Consider the following 27474-nt stretch of genomic DNA (forward strand, 5'->3'; position numbering starts at 1 on the left):
TACTGTACTCCATGAATAATTTTTCAAAGAATTGTCAAATTTCAGAGCTGGAAGAGGCTTGAGTGGCCATCATCTAGTCCAATTCCTGTCTTCAAAAGAATCCTTATGACAATCCACTTGACAAGGGGTCATCCAGTTTTTCCTCAAAGACTATTCATAAAGTCCTAGGGATCTTTTGAATAAGATCACAGACTGCTGAGATATAAAAACTTCAGTGTTGCTTCTAAGTTCATTTCTGTAACTTTTATGGTGATATGATGTAAATTTTTGAATTGCCAATTCATACTTCCAGAAAAGAACCTAATATCTTTTTTAAAATTATTATTACAAACAAAACAAAACATGTTATTTTCCTGTGTTTGTGTGTGTGTCTGTGTGTGTGTCTCTCTCTCCCTCCCACCAGGGATATTTGAGCAGTATTTGAATCTAAGTTACATGTAGGAAGGTGAATAAATCTGGACTTTGAAACTATGATGAGAAAGAGCAAATAACTTACTATTAACACATGATCATATAAATGTCATGAAATATATAGGTTATATATATGGCTTATCACTTCTAAACTAAATTGTGCAGGCTCATGAACTTCACTATTCTTTTTAGATTTGAGTTGAATGATGTCTATATAATTGCATTTTGGCAGTCTTTTATTTGTGTAGGGCATCCTGACAATGGAAGTGAGATAATAGGATCATTGAACTACTACCATCTCTGGTATATTCCTTTCTTGTCAGACAAATAAGGATGGAGTCACTGCTTTTCAAAGTCTATGTGAATTTTTTTGTCTTTTTAAAAAAAAAATTGCACACTAGAATATAATATTCCTTGAATGGTGGAATGTTGTTTATGTCTATGCTAGTGGGGCATTTGGATGGGAGGCGGGAGAAGGTGAAGGATATCAGTGGTCTTTGTTTTGTTTGAGCAATTGCTTCATTTTGGTATCATTCTAGTCAAACCTGTCTTGATGACATCAGTTCACTATACCTATTATAAATGCAAATAGCAATCTGAGAGATGTCATCTCAAAACTACCACATACTGTTTGCACTGTGACCTGCTGTTGGGAAGAATGGTCAGAGAAGATAGATTTAATGTTGCTTTAAGCTGTTTTTAAGTGAGGGTTTTGTGCTATTTGGCAATGATCTTTTCAGAATTGGAGGTGTGTTCTTCTGAAGTCACTGAAATCTTTAGAGTCTAATTTCACACAATGAGATTATTTAAGATGTCATTTCTTCCCTAAACTCAATACATCTTTCTTATCTGAAAAAACAAGATTACTGTTTACCACTACAGGATAATACTCAGTACATTAATTAATATTAAATCATTTTAGCTACAGTTTCTAATCCAATGATTTCTCTGAATTTCAATCTCAGTGCCTATAAACTCCTTCATATACCTTGTGGCAATAGATTGGGTTCTGGGAGTCAGTAAACCTAACTGTATATAATTAAACAGAGGGATAAAGGAAAATTTCACAGTAGAATTAATCATGTTGATCATGAAAAAAATAATTTTAGAATTAGACAATTTAGTAAACATGGATGAATGGATATATATTTGAGGGAGTACCAGTATGATAAAAAACTTAACATTAATAGGCATCCTTATGAAAATGAAGGCCTTTCAAAAAGATGTATACATTCCAGGATATTGATAATACAAAATATGACTTTATGGAATATATAAGTAGAGAGTTGGAAGCAACTTAAGAAGATATCTAGTTCCATCTCCTCATTTTACATTAGAGTAAAAGAGATTAAATCACTTGCCCCAGGTCACATATGTAGTAACAGTAAATGGTAAAATATAGAAATTTCAACCCAGGACCTCTGACACTAAATTCATTCTAAATCTGTTTTTTTATTTACCACATTCATATTTGGCCAGAGATGGTTTTCCTCCAGTAAGCCCAAACTTTCCTTTTTTTTCAAAACAACATGAATGTTGTGAAGTTCTCTCTACACCACAACACTGAATTAGCCACCAAATAATCTAATTAAAACACACACACACATACACACACACACACATACACACACAAATGACCAACCTACATAGAGATATCTTTTATATTGTTTTTTCAAGATAAAACAGAGTTTCATATGGAATAGGGCTGTTCAATCTGGTAGGCTACTTTTGAAATGACTAAAAAGTATGAAAAATACATACCTGACACAATTATCAGTAATACTACATACTAAGTCTAGTATGCATATACTCATTTCTCTTTTAAGTATAACCGGATTTTCTGCAAAAGGGAGACTAAGTAACAATACTGTTTGTTTCTACTAGTGTCTATGTGTAGAATCATGGAAGGAAATAAAAGAGATGAGTTGGGAAGGAGCAGATGTAAATAACATAGGAATCAAAGACACTGTTAGGAAGAAAAATTATATTGGCTTGTTAAAATTGAGCATCAATTTGAGACTACTATCACTACACAGAAATCAAGGAATTCAAATTAAAGCTATTAACTTATTTATAAAGTGAAAAAAATTACCCGAGTTTGAAAGAAAGGTAAGATAAAGTAAAGAAAGGGAAAGGAAAGAAAAAAGGGGTAAAAGTTACACATATATCTCCCCTCTCTGACCCACTCCCACATATGGAAAGAATGGTAGATTTTTTTTTTTTATCGCTTTCCTTGTAGATCTTAATAGACTCAATGTTCAGGAGGGTAATTCAGGAGATTTGTAGAATATTTTCCTCTATCAATAAGAAAATATGGATGATTACTTCCCAAGTTTTTTTTTTTTTAATCAATTTTATAAAAAAAAGTTAATTTAGGGAAATAAATATTAAACATTAGTTTCAATGTAACTTAAGTTCACATTTTTATCATACATTTAGATCTGGGGGGAAAAAACCTTCAACAAAACAAAATGTCATAAGCAAACTTGTCCAACTCCTTGATTTTACAGGTTCAGAAACTGATGACTAGGGAGTGTCCAAAGTCCCATGGGTAATAGGTCTTCTGGCTAAATAGCCAGTACTCTTTCCATGCTGCCATACTGCTTATTATATTCTATGGTCTCTTGGGAAATTATAGCTGCCATTGCCAAATCATACCACCAGGAAAAGCAAGAATTTTTTTTTAATAGAAGATCAGACTCACTGCCACAGTCAGTGGCTTAATCACAACCATCAGTAGATTCTGTAAATAGAGTAATCACAAACCAAAGTCATAGCCTTAACTTGAATCTCCTGATTTCTATTCATGATGTTAGTAGTTTTTAGTCATACATGATGTAATAGTAGTTAGTAGTTTAGTAGTTAGTAATTACTAATAAGAGCAAATTTTTTTTTTCCATATTAAAGGATGGTGACACTAGATAAATACTTACCAGGTCCATCATTTTAAGTCCCTCCAACAGTTTACAATTCCTATTCTTCAGCCTATGGGCTTCATCAATGACTACACAGCGCCATGGAATGTTCCGCAGCTCAGGACAATCAGTTAAGATCATCTCAAATGTAGTAATGATGGCATGAAACTTGTATGACCCCTTTATAACTCGACCCTGTTAATGAGAGTATTTATTTAATACATTAACTTGCAGTTTAATAAAACAGATTAAATATGGTGTTTTAAGAATAAGCAGCCCCCACTTATAAAAAGGTTATGTTGCAAAAATTCATTGCAATTTGTAACTCACTTCCCTACAGGAACAAGGCTATGCATTTTTCCCAAATTCAATCACAAAAACAAATTTGTTTCACAATGTATTTGAAACAAAGAACTATGCTAACATTGTGCCTAACAATATTTCTAGGAGAAAAATCTATTGAAAGTACACATTTCAGATGCTACTAATATATCTCCCCTTCCCTCCTAGTTACTGTATAGTCTCCTCCAGTTCCAAGTCACCAGAGATGATTCCTGTGGTGAAGGTCAAGGACAAAGGTTTCAAAGGATATGGTCAGAAATCAAGACTTTAGGAGCTTAGGAGCAAGGATACCTTTTAGTCCAAACAAATTCTCTATGAATTCTTTCCTTTGCTTCTTCATATACAAGGATTAGCCTATATGCTTTCTTTTCACTGTCAACCTCTGAGATCCCTTCCAATTCTAAGATTGTACTGGAGAGGAGCCAAGATGGCAAAATATAGGCAGCAACTCAGATGAACACTCCCAACATTCCCCTCCAATAACTCCTTAAATCAAATTTTAGAGTGTCAGAACAAACAAAAGATCAGTGTGAATCATTTTCCCAAACATAGACAAATTAGGGATTTAGCAGGACAAATCTGTGACATTGGGGTTGAAGCCAGTTCAGAGTGCAAGCCTTGGAAGTGGCCACTACAGAAGCTGTAGCAACAGCAGCTTTGGGAACTCTCCACTCTGAGACAGTAAGAGAGTTGGCCAATTGGTCAGAAAAAGATTATCAGGGACCGTTTGCTGACACTGAGAGCAGATGTTGCTGACTGGCAACTCTATTACCCACACATAATTCTAGGCTGCAGTTCCAAGACAGGGAGTGCTTACAGTCAATTACAAGGGAACAGAGGCCCTGGATTGAGTTGCAGAGAGAAGCACTAACATTTGCGACATTGGGAGACTAAGGGACCTGGTCCCAATTCAAAGGCCAGGAGTATTTATGGCTACAGGGGAACAGGGGCCTTTCCTGGATAAACACCAAAGTGTAAACCATGAGAAAATTGAACACACCTCTCCCTGGAACACAACTCCTTGAAAGCACTGAAAACTTGCAGACCCCCAGAACTAGCTCTGAAGACAGCAGCACAAGAAAGCCTGAACAAGAACAAGAACAAAAACAAGAAAGCCTTGGGATAATGCTTCCCCACCCCAAGGTGATCAGAGCCTTACATTAGCTTAAAATTCAAAGTCAATGAAATAGGCTGGAAAAAATAGCAAACAACAAAAATAATTTTACCATAAAAAAATCTACTCATGAAAGGAAGATCAAGACATAATCTCAGAAGACAACACTATGGAGGGGAAAGCTGCAACCAAAAATTCAAAGAAAAAGGCTAATTAGACCCAAGCCCAACAAGAATTCCTGGAAGAATTTAAAAAACAAAAAGAAATGAGTGCTAGAGGGAAAAAGAAATGACAGTGATATAAGAAAATGATGAAAAGAGAATTATAAAAGAGACATAAAAATGAAGAAAATGACACCTTAAAAACAGAATTGATCTAATGATAAAAAGAGGTAAAATTCAGTGAAGAAATGAACTTAAAAAAGTAAAACAGCAGCTAGGTGACGCAGTGGGATAGAGCACCAGCCCTGAAGTCAGGAGGACCCAAGTTCAAATGTGGTCTCAAGACACTTAACACTTCCTAGCTATGTGACCCTGGGCAAGTCACTTAACACCAATTGTGCCAGCAAAAACAAACAAATAAATAAAAGGCCAAATGGGGAAAAGGAGACTCAAAAATTTACTGAAGAACTGAAGAAAAGAATGGAATTGGTCAAATGAAAAAAAGAGGTTCAAAAGATCACTGGAGACAATAAGTTCTTAAACATTACAACTGGGCTAGAAACTAATGATTCCAGGAGACATCAAGAAACAATAAAATTAAGTCAAAACAATGAAAAAAGAAGAGGAAGAAGATTTTACCAGAAAAACAACTGATTTAGAAACTAGATTGAAGAGAGAGAATTTAAAAATTATCAGACCACCTAAAATTTACGATCACTAGACATCAAATTCAAAGAAATTATCAAGGAAAACTACCCCAACATTTTATATCAGAGAGTAAAATAGAAATGGAAAAATCCATTAAATCCACGAATACCTCCTGAAAGAGATTCCCAAATGAAAATCCCCAAGTTATAGCCAAATTTTAGAGCACTCATATCAAAAAGCAAGCATTTCAAGCAGTCAGAAACAATTTAAATATTTTGGAGCACACAAGACGTAGCAGCTTCCATATTAAAGGAGTAGAGGGCTTGAAATATAATATTTCAGAAGACAAAGTAGCTGTAATTATAATGAAGAATAATCTACCCAACAAAATGGAATAATCCTTTTTTTATATTTAATATTATATTTAATGAAATAAAGGACTTTCAGGTATCCCTGATGAAAACACAAGAGCTAAATAGAAAATTTGACATTCAAACATGAGTCTCAAAAGAAGCATAAAAAAGGAAACCATGAAAAAGTAATCCTAAGAGATGCAATAAAAAATGGAAAGATTATATATGTGATTGCTAAGAATTCTATCATTATTAGGGCAGTTAGAATGTATCCACATTTACAAAGGCTTTGAGTGTGAATTGATTATGTTGGGATGATCTAAAAGAAAAAAGTGAAGAAATGAGAAAGAAGGATGACTGAGAAATGGGGGAAAGAAGAGGTAGAATGGGAAAAACCTTCTAACATAAAAGGTGTACAAGAAATAATTTTTATAATGGAGGGAGAAAAGGATAAAAATGGTGGTTGTATATTTGTATTGTGTACATATACATATAGATATATACACACATATAAATACACATATACATATATATACTCACACACTCAACTGGGTATAAAAATTTACTTTACCCGATAGAGAAATAGAAAGGGAAAGGTGGTAGGAGATATGGGGTGCAGGGGAGGGGATGAGAAAGGGATAAAGGTGGATTAAGGGAGGCAGTGGATAAAAACAGCAGACTTTGGAGAAGAAACAAGAAAAAAGAGAAAGAAGCGTAAACAGAAGAAAATAGGTTGAAGCTAAATACACAGAAATCAAGACTGTAAATATGAATGGGAGGAGTTCACCCATAAAATGGAAACAGATAACAGAATGGATTAGAAATCAGAATGCAACAAAATACAAGAGACACACTTGAAACAGAAAGACACATAGAGTCAAAATAAACAGTTGGAACAGAATCTATTATGTTTCAGCTGAAGTTAAGAAAGGCAGGGGTGGCACTCACCATCTCAAACAAAGCAAAAGCCATTAATAGACTTAATTAAAAGGAATAATCAGGAAAATTACATTTTGCTAAAAGATACCATATCTTTTATGGTATCAGGGGCAGGTAGGTGGCTCAGTGGCTAGAGCACCAGCCCTGAAGTCAGGATGACCTGATTTGAAATATGGCTTCAGACACTTACAATTCCCAACTGTGTGACACTGGGCAAGTCAACTTAACCCCAATTGCCTCAGCCAAAAAAAAAAAAAAAAAGATACCATAGGCAATGAAGTAATACTTTCACAAAAAGTTTATCTGATATAGGCCCCATTTCTCAAATATATAAGTAACTGAGTCAAATTTATAAGGCATTTCCCAATTGATAAATGATCAAAGGATACAGACAATTTTCAGAGTAAGAAACCAAAGCTATCTATAATTATAAAAAAAAAAAAAAAGTGGCCTAATTCCCTATTGATTAGAAATGCAAATCAAGACATCTTTGAGGTACCACTTCACATCTATCACAAATGGCAAATGTTGGAGGAAATAAGGAAAAATAAGTGTACCAATATGTTGTTGGTTAAATTGTAAATTGGTTCAGCCATTCTGGAGAACAATTTGCAACTATACCCAAAGGGGTATGAAATTGTATAAACCCTCTGACCCAGCAATATTAGGTCTATACTTCAAAGGGGAAAAGATTCGTGTGTACAAAAATATTTATAGCAGCTTTTTGTGATGATGAAGAATTGGAAACTGAAAGGATGCTCATCAATTGAGAATAGTTGAACAAGATGTGCCTATGAGCTTATGATTATGATGGAGACTTATTATGCTATAAGAAATGATGAGGGAGGTTGTTTCTAGGAAAAAAACCCAAAATGTAAAGTCCTTTAAGAATGGAGCAAAAGGATGAGAGAAGAACCAGAAGATCATTTGGCACAATAACAGCACTACCATAATGATGATCAATTGTAAAAGACTTGGCTACTCTAATCAATACAATGATCAAAGACAATTCCAATGTGCTTGTGGAAAAAAAAAAGCCTTGGTCACACACAGAGCTTATTGTCAATTTGGACTCAAAACCATTTCCTCTATCTCCAAATTCAGGTTTCTTTCCTCTATATCATGCATTCAATATTAAATTTATGTATACAAAAGAATAAATTAAAATTTAGCTACAATGAAAAAGAAAACCAATATTTCTTAGAAAGGATAGCAGAATATTGGAGTGGTATAGGAATAACAAGAGTTTGTCTTTCCTTGCTCTCCTTGTTATCACATCTTGCCTCAGCAAATAACTACAGACTTCCCTAAAAATCAAGATAAAGAGATCTAAGAAATAGGTGAGGTTGGTAAGATTTAGACAGCAGTTTATAGAATGAATAGGAGATGAAAAAAACAGGGAAGTCATCTTTTTTTTTTTGATTCCTCATATCCAGGGATGAGCTTTTTGCTATAAACCTTTGAGAGTTTCAATTCTAAGATGCTATGTTTTTTACTGCTGAACAGAAAAGTTTTGATCTCACACAGACCTTTTTGAAGAACAAAAAGATTCTTATCTTTGGACTACCTAGCTCCTCCCTTACATAATTTCTTTTTCATTTGAACTAAGTGGGGAAACACAAAGTCATATGAAGATAAGGGGATTATGAATTTAGATCTATAAGGAACCTCATAGATCACTTAGTACACCTGGCTAAAGAGGAAGAAATTAAGACCCAGTAAAGTTTTATTACCTGCCCAAGAACACACAGTTAGATGTTATCAAATTCAAGTAGCTGTGGTAAAGATATGGGTCTACTTATGGTATATATAAATAATTTTTTTTTTTAGTCTGGCATTGTCATTTCATTAGTATATGGAATTCACAGTATGGAAATTTCATGGAATGAAAGAGATAGATCAGAAATTTATCTGTAACAGTATTAGAAAGTAGCTCAAGACATTGAAAAACTTACAGTCAGAATATACAGAGGAACAATCTGAATCAGATTGCTAGTTATTCCAAGGCTAGTCACCTAGCTACTATACAAATACTCCTCCCTCCCTCCACATCTATTTAGGAAGACAGTGTAAGCCTTCTTATCATCTTATCACCTATATCCTAATATTTATTTGGAAATATTTTCATGATAATTTGCCTTTTAGCAGATTTTAGTCTTTTGTAGAAATATTATAGTTTTTTCAAACTTTTGCTTTTAAAAGTGAAGTAGCAGCTAGTTTTGGACCCTTTAAGGTATATAAAGTAAGGAAAAATCTACTAACGTAGATTAACATCAGTCTGGCACTATACCAAACTGTTGAGCTAAAGACTGCCTATTGAGCTAACTTTGAGCTATTTCTGATTAAAAAAAAAAAATCAAACAGTTAAATTTTCTACTTTAGGCTGGATTTTTAAACAATAAGAAAGTTTATACAATAACAGATATAATAAGTTACTTTTTTACTTAATTCATTTCTAGGTTCTTTTAAAAGAATTTTTTTCAGCAGCTACTTCCAAATAAGTTCTAATTTAAAATTACATTTAAAATCCATTATTCTCCTTCCTTTTTACATACAATGTCTTGCTATCAATACCTTCCAATTCACAGTATTAAGTATACATCCTTTGGGAAAGGGATTCAACACTACATATAATTTTGTGGGATTTGCACATCTTAATATCTTTCACTTCAAGTAATAAATTATCATCTTTACATTCCCAATTAAGATTTTTTCCATTTAGTGCTCCCTTAGGCATGCAAAATAAAAGTCATCACTGTAATAAGATATATTTACTATTTAGTAGCCAGCTTTACTAAGAACAATTCTCTGATAATCAAGGTAGAAATACACTAAAATGGGAAGAAGAAAGGAGGGGAGTAAAAAGTATAAAGAGGGAAAGAAAAGGGGAGAGAAAAAAAAGATGAGGAGGAAAGAAGGAATAGAAGGAAAAAAAGGAGGGCTCTAAGTTGGAAGGGACTGTCTAATCCAATTTATCCTGAAACACAAATCCCTTCTACAACAAACGAGATGAGTAACAGACTTTCAGTGAAAAGAAACCTATTTCCTCCTACCTTAACCCATTCCCCTTTGATGCATTTATAATAGTGATGCAAGTTTTTCTTTAAAACTGAGCCTAAATTCCTCTTTAAAATCAACACCCATAGTTTTAAATTCTGCCCTCTGGGGAGGAAAAGAGCAGACCTACTCACTTCTCTTCCACTGATTAATTTTTTTTTTTCCCCAAATACTTAAAGACAATAACCATGCTATTTGACTTTACCTAGAAACTTCTCTTGTCCCTAACTCTACTTTCCTTTAAGTGACCCTCATATGACAATTACTAGAGGCTGTCATCATTGTTGTCTTCCTCTGAATTATTTCCAGCACATTAACTTCTTTCCTAAAATTTTCCTGTGCTCCAGATATGGTCTGACTGGGGCAGTGTACAGAAAAATTATTCTATTCCTAGTTCTGCACACTCTATTGTCCAAGATCATATTTGGTTTTTTGCTTCCCATGCCACATTGTTGGGCTTGCATTGACTTTACAATTTATTTAAAACCTCATCTCTTTTTCAGAGCTATACCTCAGATACCTTGTATTTCTGAAATTGATTTTTGAACCCAAATACAAATATGTATTCCTTCCCTAAAGTTTCATCTAATGCAATCACAGATCAGGAGATGGAAGGGACCTCTTGGTTCAGCAACTTCAACTTTTTGTAACCATATGCATCATAGCACACCAGGCCCTTCTTTTCTCCACTCTCTCTCAAAGTCTGTCCAACTCCATGTTTACTGTTTTCATGATACTATCTATCCATCTCATTCTCTGCTGTCATCTTTTTCTTTTGCCTTCAATCTTTCCCAAAATTGGGTCTTTCCCAATGAATCCCATCTTCTCATTATGTGGCCAAAGTATTTAAGCTTCAACTTCACTATCTGACCTTCCAATGAAGAGTCTGAATGAATTTCTTTAAATATCGAATGGTTTGATTTCCTTGCTATCAAAGAGACTCTCAAGATTTTTCCAGAACCACAGTTCAATTCTGTAAAGTTCGGCTTTCCTTATAGTCTGAATTTTAAAAGACATTTATTGCTACTGGAAAAAATCATACCTATGCCTATATGGACCTCTGTCAGGAAGATGATATCGCTGCTTATTAGTATTTGCCATAACTTTCCTTCCAAGAACAAGCATCTTTTAATTTCAGGCTTCAATTGTCATCTACAAGATTCAAAGATCCCAAGAATATAAAATCTGACAATGCTTCCATTTCTCCTCCCTCTATTTGGCAGAAAGTGATGAGACTTGTTGTCAAGATCTTATATTTTTTAATGTCAAGTTTCAAGCCATTCTCTACTTTCATTCTCATCAAGAGTCTTCTTAACTCCTTTTCACTTTCAGCCACCAGAGGAAAGGATCTTGGAAACCATCCAGCCCAATTCTTTCATTTAGGCCTATGATCACAAAAGTATTAAGTGTAAGAAGTATAATTTGAACTCAGGTCCTCTTACTCCAGCACTATGGCGCTTTCCACTGTACCACACTGCCTCCCCAGTCCAATATTCTGGCCTGTTCAATATTTCATTCAATATTTTTGAATGGCTAGCCTTTCATTAGCAATGCCTTCCAACTTTGTGTTATCTACAAATTTGATAACTATGCTATAATTTAAGTCACAAATACAAATGTTAACAATATAAAGCAAAGAATGGATCACTTAGTTCCTCCCCTAGAGAATGCCTTCCAAACTGACCAGGAAGAAAGGATAAAGAAGAGGGAAAAGAAGAAAAGAAAGGATTATAAACCAAGATGTGGAAGGGACTTCAGAGGTTACCTGGTTGAAAAGTCTCATTTTACAGAGAAGAAAACAAGCCCAGAGAGATGAAATCCCAGGATTTGAACCCAGATTTCTGAAACTGATTTTTCTAGGAAGAGGTAAAGAGGTGGAGGAGGAGAGAAAAGGAAAAAAGAAGGAAATGGGAAAGGTAAGGAGAATTTTTTTGTTCATAATTTATTGATACATAGATTTTTCTAGTTATTAAATTCAATTTTCCTGTAATTCCCTCTAAGAAGGGAAAAATAAGTCTGTGCTTCTATGACCAGGAAATACAGTAAAATAATTAAACTGTGCAAGCAATTTCAAGCAAATTCCTCAATCCAACAGACTCTCTATTGTCCCAAATGAGCAAGCCCAAAGCTTAATTCTTAAGAGTGAGCATGAGGAAAGAAGACATACAACTTTACCTGTGGATCTTTGAAGTACATTTCATACAACTGAATGGTCCGGCGACTAGCTTGACTCCCATGATACACAACCACATTCAACTCCGTCCAGGTACGGAATTCTCTTTCCCAGTTGGGGATTGTGGACAATGGGGCAATTACTAGGAAAGGGCCATGTATTCCTTTCAAATATATCTCATAGAGAAATGTAATGGACTGGATAGTTTTTCCCAAACCCATCTCATCTGCTAAAATGCAGTTTCTCCTGGGAAAATCAAACAAACAAAAAAATTAATTAATAGGTACACATACTTTTCAAAACACATAAATGACTATAATGTTAAATGTGTGACTACATGGCCATTGGCTAACACATAAATAATTATAATTGAGTTTCAATCAGAAAAATATCCAAGAAATAAAAAAAATCTATTAATAACACATTAGAATGTGTATTTCTGAATATTAGGCATTGGTTTTCCATTTCATTTCTAACATAAATAATCTTGTTTTTTAAAGATTATATGAAATAGAAATTCTTTTAAATAAGACACAGGTGTAACTAGAGAGAGAAAAAGGAAAAAAACAAAGAAACCTCTACTTACGTGTTGTACCAATTGAAAAGTAACCAGTTTACTCCCTCCAACTGGTATTCCCTGAGTTTGTTATTGTTTTTATACTCCCTGGAACTTTCTGATTTCTTCCAATCATCAGCAGGAGGTCGCTCCTAATTTAAACATACCAAATCCCATTAGTGGTTTCTCAAATACCATACTACTTTGCTACAAAATACTGTTTTGAGTCAATTCTTACCACACGTTCTGTTTCTGGTTCCCGGGACATCAGTCTCTCAAATTCTTCAATTTTAGCTTGGTCTATGTCCTGCTTTAACTCCCAAGTGCTGTCTTCATATGGAAGTGAACACCACTTCACCAGATAATGAGTCACAGGCTTTGTGATTAATAGTTTAAATAAGTCAGAATTAGATTAATTTTTTTATTTGGAAAAAAAGCTTTACCATCTACATATGCTACTCGTTCTAGAAAAACTATGATAATCAAGTTTGGGAAAAGTAGTTAAAATATTTCAAAATGCTTTCTCACATCAAAAAGAACCAAGCATCATCCTCTATGATGGTAGTGATACTAGACTGAAACCAAATGCCATATTGAGTATATTGTTTTATATTCATTTCAGTTTTTATTTAATTCACAGATATTTTCAAAAGAAATTATGTAAAAAAAATTCATGCTACTAAGTCTAATAATTATTTTGTTCTGCCTGAACAGAAAATGTTTGATCGCATCAAGATTATAAACCTAGTTTCCACACTGACACTTTAATACAATCCTGTCTATACAGATGCTATATATACCTTCACAAATATTCTCTTTTCCCTTTTAGAAAAGTCACAAATGGATATTCAAATGATAATTTCATCTTAATGCTAAAGTGTCTATATATTATGCAAATGTGGAAAAGACCCATAATTTCTTGGTTTGGGGAGGAAGATGTAGTAGTTGTTGTGGTATTGATATAGCAGGAACAGTGATAGATCAGAAGTTAGAAGACTTGAGTTCCAATCTGTGCTCTGCTACTTAAAGACTACTTATATGAACTTGTAATAAATTACTTAACCTCTAGACCTCAGTTTGTTTATCTGTAAAATGAACAAGTTGGACTATATGAATTATAAAGCCCCTTTGAGTTCCAAATCTGTTTCTTTGAGTCTATGAATTTCCTTCAAAAGGAAATCATTCTTGGTAGATTAAACTACAGCTTTACTTAAAATATATGCAAAGATAAAATAATTTTCTCAGGTTACATATCTAGTATAATAGGCAGGGCAGGTTTTTCTAAAGCCAACCCCAACACCACCTACCACATCACACTGTTTGTATAGGTTCTTCTTTCCCCCAAGAAAAAAACTATGGTTTTGGCTGAAGAAATTGTGGTATATGAATATTATGGAATATTATTGTTCTGTAAGAAATGACCAACAGGATGATTTTAGAAAGGCCTGGAGAGACTTTCATGAACTGATGCTGAGTGAAACGAGCAGGGCCAGGAGATCATTATATACTTCAACAACAATACTATATGATGACCAATTCTGAATGACCTGGCCATCCTCAGCAATGAGATCAACCAAATCAGTTCCAATGGAGTAGTAATGAACTGAACCAGCTACGCCCAGTGAAAGAATTCTGGGAGATGACTAAAAACCATTACATTGAATTCCCAATCTCTATATTTTTGCCCACCTGCATTTTGGATTTCCTTCACAGGCTAATTGTACAATATTTCAGAGTCTGATTCTTTTTGTACAGCAAAATAACGGTTTGGTCATGTATACCTATTGTGTATCTAATTTATATTTTAATATATTTAACATCTACTGGTCATCCTGCCATCTGGGGGAGGGGGTGGGGGGTAAGAAGTGAAAAATTGGAACAAGAGGTTTGGCAATTGTCAATACTGTAAAGTTACCATACATATAACCTGTAAATAAAAGGCTATTAAAAAAAAGAAGAAAGAAAAAGAAAAAAACTATGGTTTGATGACCTTCATATTCTGCTACAAACTCTCAAACTTCTAAACATGATACCAAGCCATTCCCGGTATTTGGTAATATAGCCTCTGAGACTTCTAACTTGATATTTTCCTAGTTTGTATCTCCATCTTTGTACAAGTGCTCAGAAACCATTTTAGTGCACTTAAGAAATACCAGAAAAGATAGTACCACAATAACTTCCAAACAATGATTAAGGATGATGCTGGTAGTTGCCATTTGACCCAAAACTTTTGATATGAAATCCAAGCAAAATAAAGAAGCAAAAAGGGACTAGTGCTGGCACATTCCAATGCACAAAAGAGCAGAAGACCAGCATGCATTTATTGATCTTTTCCTTACTAAAAAAATCTTTATAGTTAGATCGAATTCTGCAAAAGTAAACACATCGTAGTAAGGTAGCTGTATTCTAAGTGATGTTTTATGTAAATCAGTTTCCCGTATTATCCACTGTGGACCAAAATTGCATTTGGTTGATGAATTAAGGGTCATATTAAAACCTGGTGAGGTTGAGCAGCAGTAAGAGCTATTGTGAAAAAACACTCTGGAAACCTTACATCACTATTGAAATGGGAATTATTATTGTTAACATTATTATCATTAAGGATCAACAATCAGATGATCAAAACGAAGTTAACAAGTACGCTAGTATATATGTTAATGAATCTTACCTAGTTCTTTTTCAATGAACATATTCAGCAGTTTGGCTTCATAGAGAAGAATTATTTTATAAACAACTCAAATTAAATGGATTATAAAGTAACATATAACAGGGCATGTGTGTGTGTGTGTGTGTGTGTGCAGTTGGAGGTATATTTTGGTTGTAAGTTGTTATACATTATTAGAGTTCACCATACCAGAAATGAAGAAATAAACATTAAACTCAGGCCAAGTGTGTTAAAAATAGTTCCTATGTATATATGACACAAAGTTTTATAAAGCATTTGCCTTAGAACAATACTGTGAATGGTACAAATATTATTATCTCCACTTTACAGATAAAGAATCTAAAGGTCTGAGGTGTTAAGTGACTTGCTTACATAACTAGTCACGTAACTATTCAATTATATACCTAACAAGTATTTGAGATAGCATTCAAACCCCAGTGTCCTAAAGTCCAATTCTTTTTCCACTACATTATATTGCTTATCATGATCTGATCTATCTTTGTCTCAACAATTTATTTATTTAATACTGTAAATAGAACAATAATTTATTACTCTTGGGGAAGTCTGAAATTCCTTTTGATGTTTACATACTTTATTTTGTACACAAATATATATGTTGTCAAAATTTTATTCTAAACAACCAACATACAAACTCAGTTAAAAATTCGGCCCAGCTAATTTTTTTCTTTTACCTCTCCATTATCATCTGTGCTTCGTGCAAAATCCAGTATCCGATCAACTTCTACATAATCTGGATTAAAAAGTTCATCTTCGATCTATAAAAATAACAACAAAATTCACTTTATTTTCAATATCATACTCTTCACAAGCAATAATATTTTGGGTCATGGCAAAACAAAATTTATATTTGGCAAACTTCAATATGTTAATTGAAAAGCTACAATTCAGCAAGATCATTCCCCGTGAGGAAATCAGACTTCTCAGACTTTGTTAACTGGGCCTCTTAATTACTGTGTGAAACCTTTTACTGTGAGAGAATGTTTAAGAATATTTTAAATGAAGTGTGAAATTACAATTCACTAATGAGCAATCCAAAAGGCTTATAGCATGCAATGCATTTAACATTCTTGAAACTACAGCTTGCAATAAAGAAATTAGAGCCATGTACACTAAGTGATATCAGATTATCATAACTACTGCATTTGTCTATCTGCTTTAGAAGTACCATTTACAGAATATTATTTAAAAACTAAAAGCACTAAAATACTACTTGCCGTTTCACAATTTTTACATACATAAAGCTCATCATTTGTTACTTCTTCTTTACTGATCAATATTGATATCCCACTTACAAAAAAAATTTCTTCTCATTGCTCTAAATTCTTTTGTGATCTGTCTGTATTGATAGTGTGTAAGAGCAAGGCATTAAGAAAAGGAATAATGAAATGGATTTTTAAGTTTTGGCTAATATCCTAAAATTTTCTTTTAAAAAAATTACTAAGAAGTGTAGTTTACTGGCTAAGTTATGAAATATAAAGAAAGAGCAACTTTTAAAAGAAGAGTACTTATGTTACTCTTGAGACAAAACAGATTAGTTACTAAAGTTTTGGCCAGAAAACAAATAATACATTTTAATTAAAATTGTCATTTTTATGCATGCTTATAATCAGGCACATGCTGCCATAATTTATTATGATTTCTTCAAAAATTTTTAAACATGTTACAAACCATTGATCTTTGATCCTTAGACTTTGATATGTCAGCTGAAAAGATAGTTTCATGGTTAACAAAAATGGAATTATATTACATAAGGCCAAGGTAAATTAAGAAGTCTGAGGAGCTAGTGTATATATAAATATACAATTATATATATATATATATACATATACACATACACACTCCTGTTTTGATATTTTTCATTACAAATCAGGGATAAATAAGCAAAACTGTAAAGTTTTATCTCAACTACTTTGAGGTTTACAAGGAAAATTTTAAGTCAAAGATAAGGGTTTGATAAAATGTTTAGCTTATTTAAAATGCAAATGTTTTATTTATTTTAAAAGGGAGAAGTGCTGTACTGAAACAGATAGAAACTTGACCTCAGAGTCAGAAAGATCTAGATTCAAGCAAGTTCTATCTCTGATACAAATCATTTAACCTTTTAGTATCCAAGGATGTTTTCTAAGAGTGTAAGTTGCAAAAAAAAAAAAAAAATGTTAACTATAGTGGAGTGTTTCACTTAAGAGTTCTTAACAAAAATGAAATTATAGAACCAGTTCCTTATTCAAAATATGCTGATTATTACAGAGACTCTGGATTCACATGCAAAATATAAATGTAATATTTATACTCATCACTGAAACAAAAATATTTGTAGAACAGAATTAGATATTCCCTATATAACAACTTCCTGAATTTAAAAAAAAAAAAAAATATATATATATATATATACACACACACACTGAAAAACTTTCTTAGACCCAGTTTATTGACTGATAACCAAAAATATCCTATTAAATTTTTTTTAAAAATAAGAAAGGTTTTATATTCAGAGGTTCTTAATCTTGTTTTAAAAAATATTTTTACAATTATATCTCCATATAAATGCATACTTCTTTTTTGTAATCCTGTATAATTTACCTTATGAATTTTATTTCAGAATATATTGAGAAAAGGTATAGAGAATTTCACCAGATATCTAAAGGTATCCATGATGCAAAAAGTTTAAGAAACTCTACAGGCTTTTAGAGTTATAAACTGCAATATTTGTGACTTACTTATTTTATCAAGGTTTAGGGTAAAAAAGAATTTCACAAAAACAAAGGGAATCAAGTGCTACATACATAGTTATAAATGAAAATAAAGCTCTAGTAGTGAAACCATGTAGTATAAAGGATGATGGACAGTTTCTTTTTAAAAATTTTTAATAAAAATACTTAAGGTTAGGTAGCATAATGGATAGCATACCCACCCTGAATTCAGGAGGATCTGAGTTCAAATCTGGTCTCAGACATTTAACCTATCCTACTATGTGACCCTGGGCAAGTCACTTTACCCCAAATGCCTCAGGGGGGAAAAATACTTGAAAAAACTTCTATCTTCTGCAGGAGTGGCTTTCTCTATTAAATAAAATTTTTAATCAGGATAGTGTTAAAAGTTTATATTTGTTATATAGAGGTGATTCATCTACTGATGATATATATTTTGAAAAACATACATTCTGTGATGTGTGTCTTAACTCAATTCAAAATTACCATAATCTTAGAAATTAGAATTTTAGATTCTGAAAGGACATTATAAATCAAATGTGACTCCTTAATTTAACAGATCAGGAAAATAAGGCTCAAGGTGTTATTTTCCTAAGGCCACACAATCAAGTAACAGTAAAAATTTCTTAAAATAACTACAATCCAATTTCCTTACTGTAAGACCAGATAGACAGTAGAGCAAAATATGGCTTGGCTACACTTGAAGCTATGGTCAGGACCAAATGTGGAAATATATATATCCCACTATTGCTATTCCCCATCTTTCTCATTTCCACTGACAAAGTTAGCACTTTTGTTGCCCAGTACTCTCTAAGTACTATAATTTTTAACCTCTTATCTAGGCTCCAAAATGACGTCTGATTTTTTTCACTCTTCCATTGCCATAAATATCATATATTTGTTTGTATCTCATGAAAAACAGCCACAAAAATAAAGCTTTATGGGATTCTCCTGGAAACAGCTCTTGTTAAGACCAACTCAACTTAAGGATTCTATAAGAGATAAGTAAAGTAATTCTATGAACTTGAAAAGATGGCTGGTAAAAGGCAAAGAGCTCACTATCAATAAATCATAGGTTAATTTATCAACATATTTTAAAGTCTAAAATAAGTCAACTTGATCTCTTATCCAAAATAAGATCTGAAATCTATCAGACAGGCCTCACAGAAAATAAGGGGAACCTAAAATGTCTTCTGAGTTGTTGATCTTTAAAAAAAATTTTTTCTACATAAAATATTGAGAATGCTTACTGAATTGAATTGACCAAGTGTTTCTAACCCTCAAAATAAAAGTTATTTGTTAAATGAATGATAATTTTGCCTACAATTTCACAACCTCCGAGATCTTTTTCTAACTTGCTACATAGCAAAGATCTAAACAAATCAGCAAGTCTAATTTTTCATTTGGTAGGATCTCTTCTCTTATGCTATTTGTGACTCTAAGTGAAATTAAATTGGTGATCAAAAGCTTTGAGTCCCGAGTGGGCACTAAGCCAAATCACAGAAAAATGCCAGGCATTTTTCAAGTATAATTGGCTACTGTGGAGGGGGACCCAGTATTGCTTTTGAATGCAGACTCCCTTTTCTGTCCTAGGTATTGTGGTCTCTCTCATGTCACAAAAATCTCAGAATGAGGAGGCATCTATATGACAGGACATAAGTTCTTAAAATGTGACTACTTTTTTTTTGCAAACACACAGCTATTTAAAATACAAAACAAGAAAAATCCAGTCCATATCCTCCAAATCAACATTTTGAGTTGTAAAACTCTAAAATTCTCATTTTTTATCTATTTAGATTTTCTTATTATATTTTAGTAGAATTTTTATACACAAATTTTTTTTTGGCCTGGTTATGATTTTAATCAGAATGTCACAATATTTCCCCAAAAGATTAAAAGACTAGTATCTTTTAGAATAAGCAAAGGAAAAATGAAAAAAATTTACATTTACAAATTTTCGAGCTATAACCAATTAGAAGTATATAAGAAAAACAATAAATGAGACAAATCCAACTTCTGATAATTTAATTGAATTGAATTCTAAATTTTAACACATAGTTAAAAAAAAAAAACCTTTAAAAATTTAATCTTATTTTTCCTACCTCTGAAAGGAATTTGTTCTGGCCCTGCTTTGCCTTAAATCGCTTAATCTTTTGTTGAATCCTCTTGTCTTTGTCCAGGTCTTCTATGGATGCCCACTGACAGTGAAGGTAAGAGCTAAAAGAATAAAATAATAATCCTTGAAAAACAAACAGAATCCCTATTCATCAACTTACCCTTATCCTTTACCTCTTGAATCAAACAAGCCAAATAAACTGTTAATAGTTATAGTACTGGACACCCCCTCCTTCACTACTCTCAAAATGGCATTGTTTAATGTTCAAGAAATAACAACAAATACAAGAAAAACTAAGATGAAAAGTTGTCACTCATGGCTAAAGCTTGATAAATAAGATTAATTTCCTCTTCTCTGATACATGGAAGAGAGAAGTAGAATCAAGGCCCTCTTTTACAGGGTCCAAATTCTTCTGAAGTTATATTTTTGGAATATGACATTGCCTTGGGAAATGAAAGGTACATGTATAATGATATCTCCCTGAGAAAGACACCCATTTATAATAGTTTTACTTTAGGAAAAAAAAAATCAAAAACTCCATAAAGCAGAATTGTCTGGGTTTATCCCTGTTGGACAAAAATGACTTAGTGCTCCACCTCCTATTTGACCCAGCCCAGTTGAAGGCAAGTAGGGCTTACCCTAGGCAAAGTTGGGAAGCCTGAAATTTTGTCTTCTGCCCCCAGCCTCCTCTTCTCTTCACCCCATCCCCCCCTATTAAAACAGGGAAAGATCTGATAACCAATCACTCATACTTATTGATGGAATGACTGATTATATTAGAATGGAAATTCATTTGCACTAAATTTGCTTTTATTTTGAATTGTGTTTTGAAAGGCTCTTCTCCTTAAAGGAGTTTTATGTATGAGGAACAAGTAGGAAGCTCAGAAGGAACCTTAACATCATCCTAAGTCTATTAAAGTAATCTGTAATGTAAGCTTTGCTCATTTTATGACATTCCCTTCCCTTTCCTCTGCCATTTTAAAGGACAAGGAAAGAGCACAATGATGATCACAGAAAGGCCCCTCTTTCCCTATGAAGATAAAGCAGCCTCTGGAAGTTGCTAAAAATTACTTGAGGAGTGGGTTTTGGAAAGAAGATTGGTGAAAGAAGATGGCTTGTGTTTCCTTTGTCTCTTGTTTTTGTTTTCTAAACTTATACCAGCCTTTCTTTAGGCATGGTTCTAGCTGCTGAAAGGTTTCCTTCTTCAGACTCAACCTCAACTGTACCTGAGCAGAAGTGAATGAGTCCTCTCTTCTCCCATTTCTAACCTCAATTCAAAACTCGCCCTCCCCTCTCTGCCCACATTTTACATTTCCTGATACGTACAATGCTAGTTCAGTTACTATTTAAGGATTTTTTTAAAGCTATGTATGGGCTTCAGATAAGGATCTGAGATTCTAGAATCCATCCCTATGGCTCCTAGGACATTACTATTTCTGGTGATAAAGTTTCTGACAAAGAAATTCTGTCACTGAGACATACTCTTGGAAAACAGAAGTAACACTATACTTAAAAGTCTATGATACAGACACCGTTTAGAACTGGAAACAGGCATATATGCAGACAGCTTTCAGTTCCAGTTTGGAGGCAGTGCCTAGAGTGTTGCAATGAAATAGAGACAGATACTTATAAAAATGTGTCTAGTCTCATTCACTTCCTATAAACCAGCATAAAATTCCCAGTCAGTTGGTGACTTTTATATTTTAAGTCCTAATAATAACCAACTCCAGGGGAAAAAAAACAGGAAAGCTGAATCAGAGTTGATGATTAAAGCTGTGTTACTTCATCAGAATAGATAATTAGAGGGAGGGAAAGAGGCATGCATGAGTTCAAGATTAGGATTAGACATAAAAAGAATGAGATTAACAAAATGTCTAAAATACACCTATAGTTTGTATAGCCTAAAAATAATATATTCACACCATATGGAAATTCCGTCAAAAAAGAAAAAAAAAAAATCTGACCTCTTTCTGGTAATGAAGCTTTCTTTACCATTTTGTAATATGAATTTCATACTTTCCCCCTTTAGAATGCATAAAATACACTATAATAATTCTACGCTTATGTAGCTATGTTAAATTTGATTACCTGATGATAATATGAATGGAAAAAAACCCAACACCACAGGAATGATTTGAAGTGTCTATATGGATTAGTAGAACTATTTAAAGCTCTGTCTTTGTCTTCTCCATAGGTTTAGAAAAAGCATCTTATTCAAACTGAGCCAATCCACGTTAATATAGTCAGTGCCCTTTCCCAGCAACCAATATCTAGGCTCTATGTTTGGGTGCTGTTGCCCAAGTATTACTTCTGTTTCTCTGTTGTCTTCAATATCAACAAATTGATTATATTCTTAAGACCCATCATGGCACCTCTTGATGTTTTTATTTGGGAATATGAAATTTTGCTGATGAATCTCGTATAGATGTTAATTACTCTTTTTGTTCATAAAATGCTTGTGAAATTTTCACTATGTATACACTGCACTACTAAGTAGTGCAATACATACATTACATTAGGTAGTGATGATTCCTAGTGCATTTGTCACTCTAACCCTTGTAGGCCGGACAGAAGCACGACTAAATAAAACTTCAGATTTACTTGCAACATCATGGCCACGTAAGTCTCCCCTGGATTCCTTGATATGATGTTCAAGCTCCTTCTCTAGTAGTGCCTGTTTTAAAAACATACTGTCAAGCTTTTATCCTCTATATCAATGAATACTGTCCTTGTGATGTTTCCTTCAATATAAACCCAAATCTTACTGTCAATTTGTAGTACTGAGATGACTCTACAAAGTAATCCCAATTTATGTTTTACTCTTTACTCTTCTATTACAATCATCAACTCCTAAAGAATTAATTGAATTAAAATCATTTTTCCTGAACATTAAAGATGTATTTTAAAAAATGTTTCTAAAGGTTAGAAATCTTATCTTAATATCAGTGTCCATGGTCTAGTTGCATGTTTTTGAAAGACTATGCAGAATAATCTGAATAAGATGAAACACACACATACACACACACACCAGTTTTTCTGTTAGAACCAAGGAACGTTAGAAATGAAAAAATCTTAAGAAATCATCTTCATTATCTAACTTCATTATTTTAAAGATGAGGATACTGAGACCCAGCCAACTTAAGTAGCTTGCCTAAATAGATAGTGGCAAGTCTAAGACCAGAGCCCAAGTTTTTTTAACTATTCCATCATTCATGCCTTTCTTGATGGTATAAAATCATCTGAAAAACCACAAAGGTTAATCAAATAATTTCATAGTTGAAAGACTTTAGAGATCATCTAGTGCAACCTGTACCTAGGCAGGAATTCCTTTTAGAATGTCATAAGTGATCAACGAGTAAAGAAGAACCGAGTTTCCTTAAAGTTATGTTCTTTCTAATTATGAACAGCTATTACTTGATAGTCAGACTTTTATTTTTCCCCTACATTGATTCCAAAACTATCTCTCTGTAATTTCTATGCATTGCTTCTAGTTCTGCTACTCAGGATAAGAAAGAACAAGCCTAATTCTTTTTCTATAGAATTTCCCTTCACACACTTGAAGACATCTACCATATCCCCTTCTAAGGCTTCTCTTAGGAAGTTATAAATACCTCCAGTTCCTTGTATTTTGCCGGGCATGGTCTTCAATCCCTTTACCATTTCATTAGCTCTTTCTTCTATTTTATTGCCAATTACTAAATGTGGCAAAGAACTGAATACAATATTCTAGATGTGGTCTGGCAAAGTAGAGCACAATAAAATGATCACTACTCTTGTTCTGGGCACATTAATGACTTCAAAACTTGCATTAGCTTTCTGAGTTACCATATCACATTATCAATTCATATTAAGCTTTCAGTATATGAAAACATCCATCTCCTTCATAGGAATTGTTATCTAGCCACATTTCTTCAATCTCATATTTGTGAAGCTGATTTTTGAAAAATCCAAATTAATGTCCTTACATTTATGAAATTTCATTTTATTAAGTTTGTGTTGTAATTAATTCTAGCCTGTTGAGATTTTTTTTTTCAAGATCTTAATTCTACCATCTAATTTGATAATACCAGGTTACAACATCTTGGGAAAATCTTCAGAATTTAAAAGACTAATGTAGTTATTAGTAGTCATAATCGAACATATTTATTAAAATAGTTACTCTTTTTTAAAAAATTGATATTAGATTTTAATAAGTTTCTGATATTTTCTCAAATGAAGTGTAATATTTTACCTAAACTGCTAAAAATTACACTAAAATTACTTGTGGCTACCAATGCCCAGAGAAATTAACCTTGTCCAAAATGATCTCTTTGTATTATTTAGCCAATTACAGAAAATAACCAGTTTTTCTAGCTGCTACCTTGAATCAGCATTTCTACCTTTTCTCTTAGGGAACAAAAATGACTATTTTGTTTTGTGTTGTTGTTTTGTTTTGTTTTTACAGTATTTCTTAATCAAATCAGCTTAACATTATTTTTGTTTCCTACTCATCCCCTATAGACTTTTGCCCATTAGTAGCTATAAAATTTGGCCCACTGAATTCAATTATCTCCAATGATGCAATTCCTTTTGTATATCCTTCTTTAATACTTAAGTTCATTTAGAAAGCTTATCTTTCAACATGCTTATTAGTGAGGTTGGGGAGAAATTGTAGTACAGAGCTTCTTTCATTCATTTTTACTAAGCTGACTTTTTTCTTATAAATTCTTCTCATTTATTAGGCAAGGAAATTAGCAAACATTCATTATATACCAATTAGAGACTTTTCAAAGAAAAAATTCATAAGAAATGCTTTAAAAATCTCATGCATTTTGCTTCTCACAGAAATGTAAGTCACCAAAGAATTAATATTGGTCAGATAAACATAAATTATGTGATCAATAGTCAAAACATTATTTTTACAAAATGATTGAAATTTTCAAAAATGACTGCCCCTGTCCCCAGAATAAGATTTACTTACAAGTTTTTGTATTTCACATAGAATTCCTCTACTTCCACCTCCTCTCCAGACTCCTTCTGCAACAAAAGAAATTTTCAGCAAAATGCTTAAAATCATCTACTGAGACATTTAGCAGTTTAATTATTCCCTCCCACCAAAGGATAGAATACGTGCACCTTTCAGGGATAAAAGTATGTTGTAGTTCAGTGGAGGGGAGTAAGATGGAATGCCTGTATGTGTAAAGCGTTCCCTACAACAGCTTATCCTCTGCCTACTCTAACTTCTAAGACATGAATCATTTTAACTCCTCCCTAACCACATGCAGCTTCATTCACAACAACTTGACCCCAAATCTGGCTTTCTGCCAAACCCACAGCGTTAAGTAGACGCCAAGTGTACCATTTTCTCAGGCAGTAGCCAATTAGCAACTGCACTCCTAAATGCCATATGTATTATTTTTGGCTGGCTCATGGCAACTTTACATTGTGGGTTTTGTAATGTTTTAAAATAGTTTAAAGCAAGTTTAGTCCTCATATAGTTAATAACTCCAAACACAAAACATATAAACCTAACACCCGTTCTTGTGCTATAATTTTAATGCATCACTATGCATGGCTTTGGTTTTACTCAGTAGTACGAATTAAATTTTCTCCAGCAAGATGTCACACGTACATAGCAGCCAAATTAAATTAACACCCAAAATACTGCATTCAAGTAAGGATGGCATTGTAATATATGGCATTAAAAACAAGGATATTCAAACTTAAGACTGTAACATCTCTCATTTCAGAATACTAGAATGTATTTATGGGAGATGACAATACTTTGTTATTTTAAGTTTGTGTCTCAATCTTTAAGGTTCTTCCCTACCCCTACTGAAACATTGGTTTCAGTGTTAAGCAGTTGAAATGTGCTCATTTTCCTTTAGAAGGAGTGATGAGATAGGATATGAATATAAAGAAGAATAGTATTTACAGATGTTTAGGAATTGTCTTTATATTCTATTAAAAGAATGGCCAAGCTATGGTGTAAGGAGATCATGTGACTTTTGTGAAAAAAAGAAATGTAAGAACAAATGGGTGAAGAACATAAAGAAGTCTGAAGATTCCACCAATTAGAGAATAAGTTACAAAATATGTTCAGAAAAACTGATCTCTCTTCAAAACTTATCTCTGTGAACTTCAAATCATCAATTACTGGGATCAAATCTAATTGCTGCAGCCTGATTTTACAAAGTTTAATTTTTTGGAATTACTCACCCCCATGGGAACACTGATAGGTATGACCAAAAAGGGAATGGAATGAGGGTCCACAGTATGACCAATAACTATTAGTGGCTCCATGAGAGAATGAATGACTACCAGAATGGCCAGTCTATAAAATGTCACAGTGTTAGTATGCCCTACTCCCATGATAAAGATGGTAGGTATTCTACAATGAATGTAAAAAGAGGCAGGCCATCTTTGTTCCAGACTGCTCATCTTTGATGAAACAAATAAAAAGAAATGTGTTCCCTACATACTTGGTGACCCAGCAGAAGGAACTACAAATTGTGAAAACAAAAGTTAAGTCATCCATTTGGATAATAATTTCTCCAAAACTCATTTACTTTTCATCTCCCCCACTCTTCTGCTGTAGCCTGTGCTTTAACATTTATTCATTTATATAATTCCAATTTAAAAATGGAAAAGTCATTTGGAAGTCATTTTATTGGAAGAAAGGAAATTGTATTTATTAAATATCTACTATGTACTGTGCCAAGTGCTTTACAAATATTACCTCATCTGATCCTCAAAATAATTCATTGTGGTAAGTGCTGTTATTATCCCAATAGAGGCTAAATGATTTGCCCAAGGTCACACAGCTACTAAGTATCTGAGGCCTGATTTGAGCTCAGATCTTCCTGATATCAGTGCTCTATCCACTGTGCCATCTAGCTGCCTTTTGGATATGTCACAAAGTTTAAATAAACTAATTGAAGTCAGATTTCCTTCCTTCGGACCATTTATCAGCTACTTTTATATGCCAGGCACTCTGTGGTCTGTTTGTTCATTGGAGCTCAGTGAAAATTTCCCACAAAAGCCCTAGATTTATGATTCAATGAACACATGACCATCATATTTCCTGTCATCAATATTTATTTTCCTGCCTCTACTGGCTACTATATTTTAGCTCATGCTACTGAATGTTCTATGTGGAGCACCAGAGTCCTAAAATGCTGAAAAAATATGGGTACATGCCACAAACATAGAATTTAGCTCTATTTTAAGAAGCATCTGCAGCTGACACAATCATCTCAAAGACCAAGACAACTGATCTCATTTGATCTTCATAAATAACCTACGGTTAAACACCA

General features: G+C 33.3%; 1 protein-coding gene across 6 annotated transcripts in view; it reads right to left on the bottom strand.

The window, feature by feature from the left end:
• Positions 1 to 27474, bottom strand: part of CHD7 (chromodomain helicase DNA binding protein 7) — a 227968-nt gene that overhangs the window by 44388 nt on the left and 156106 nt on the right. For all 6 annotated transcript variants that reach the window (XM_031946368.1, XM_031946366.1, XM_031946369.1 and 3 more), the window contains 7 exons: positions 25140 to 25195; positions 20166 to 20280; positions 16027 to 16110; positions 12908 to 13045; positions 12700 to 12821; positions 12116 to 12359; positions 3345 to 3521 (listed from right to left, as the gene is read on the bottom strand). In XM_031946368.1, coding sequence (XP_031802228.1) covers positions 3345 to 3521; positions 12116 to 12359; positions 12700 to 12821; positions 12908 to 13045; positions 16027 to 16110; positions 20166 to 20280; positions 25140 to 25195 — 936 coding nt within the window. The remainder of the gene's footprint in view (positions 1 to 3344; positions 3522 to 12115; positions 12360 to 12699; positions 12822 to 12907; positions 13046 to 16026; positions 16111 to 20165; positions 20281 to 25139; positions 25196 to 27474) is intronic.

Source organism: Sarcophilus harrisii, chromosome 1 (genome assembly GCF_902635505.1).
Source record: "Sarcophilus harrisii chromosome 1, mSarHar1.11, whole genome shotgun sequence".
Classification (NCBI taxonomy): domain Eukaryota; kingdom Metazoa; phylum Chordata; class Mammalia; order Dasyuromorphia; family Dasyuridae; genus Sarcophilus; species Sarcophilus harrisii.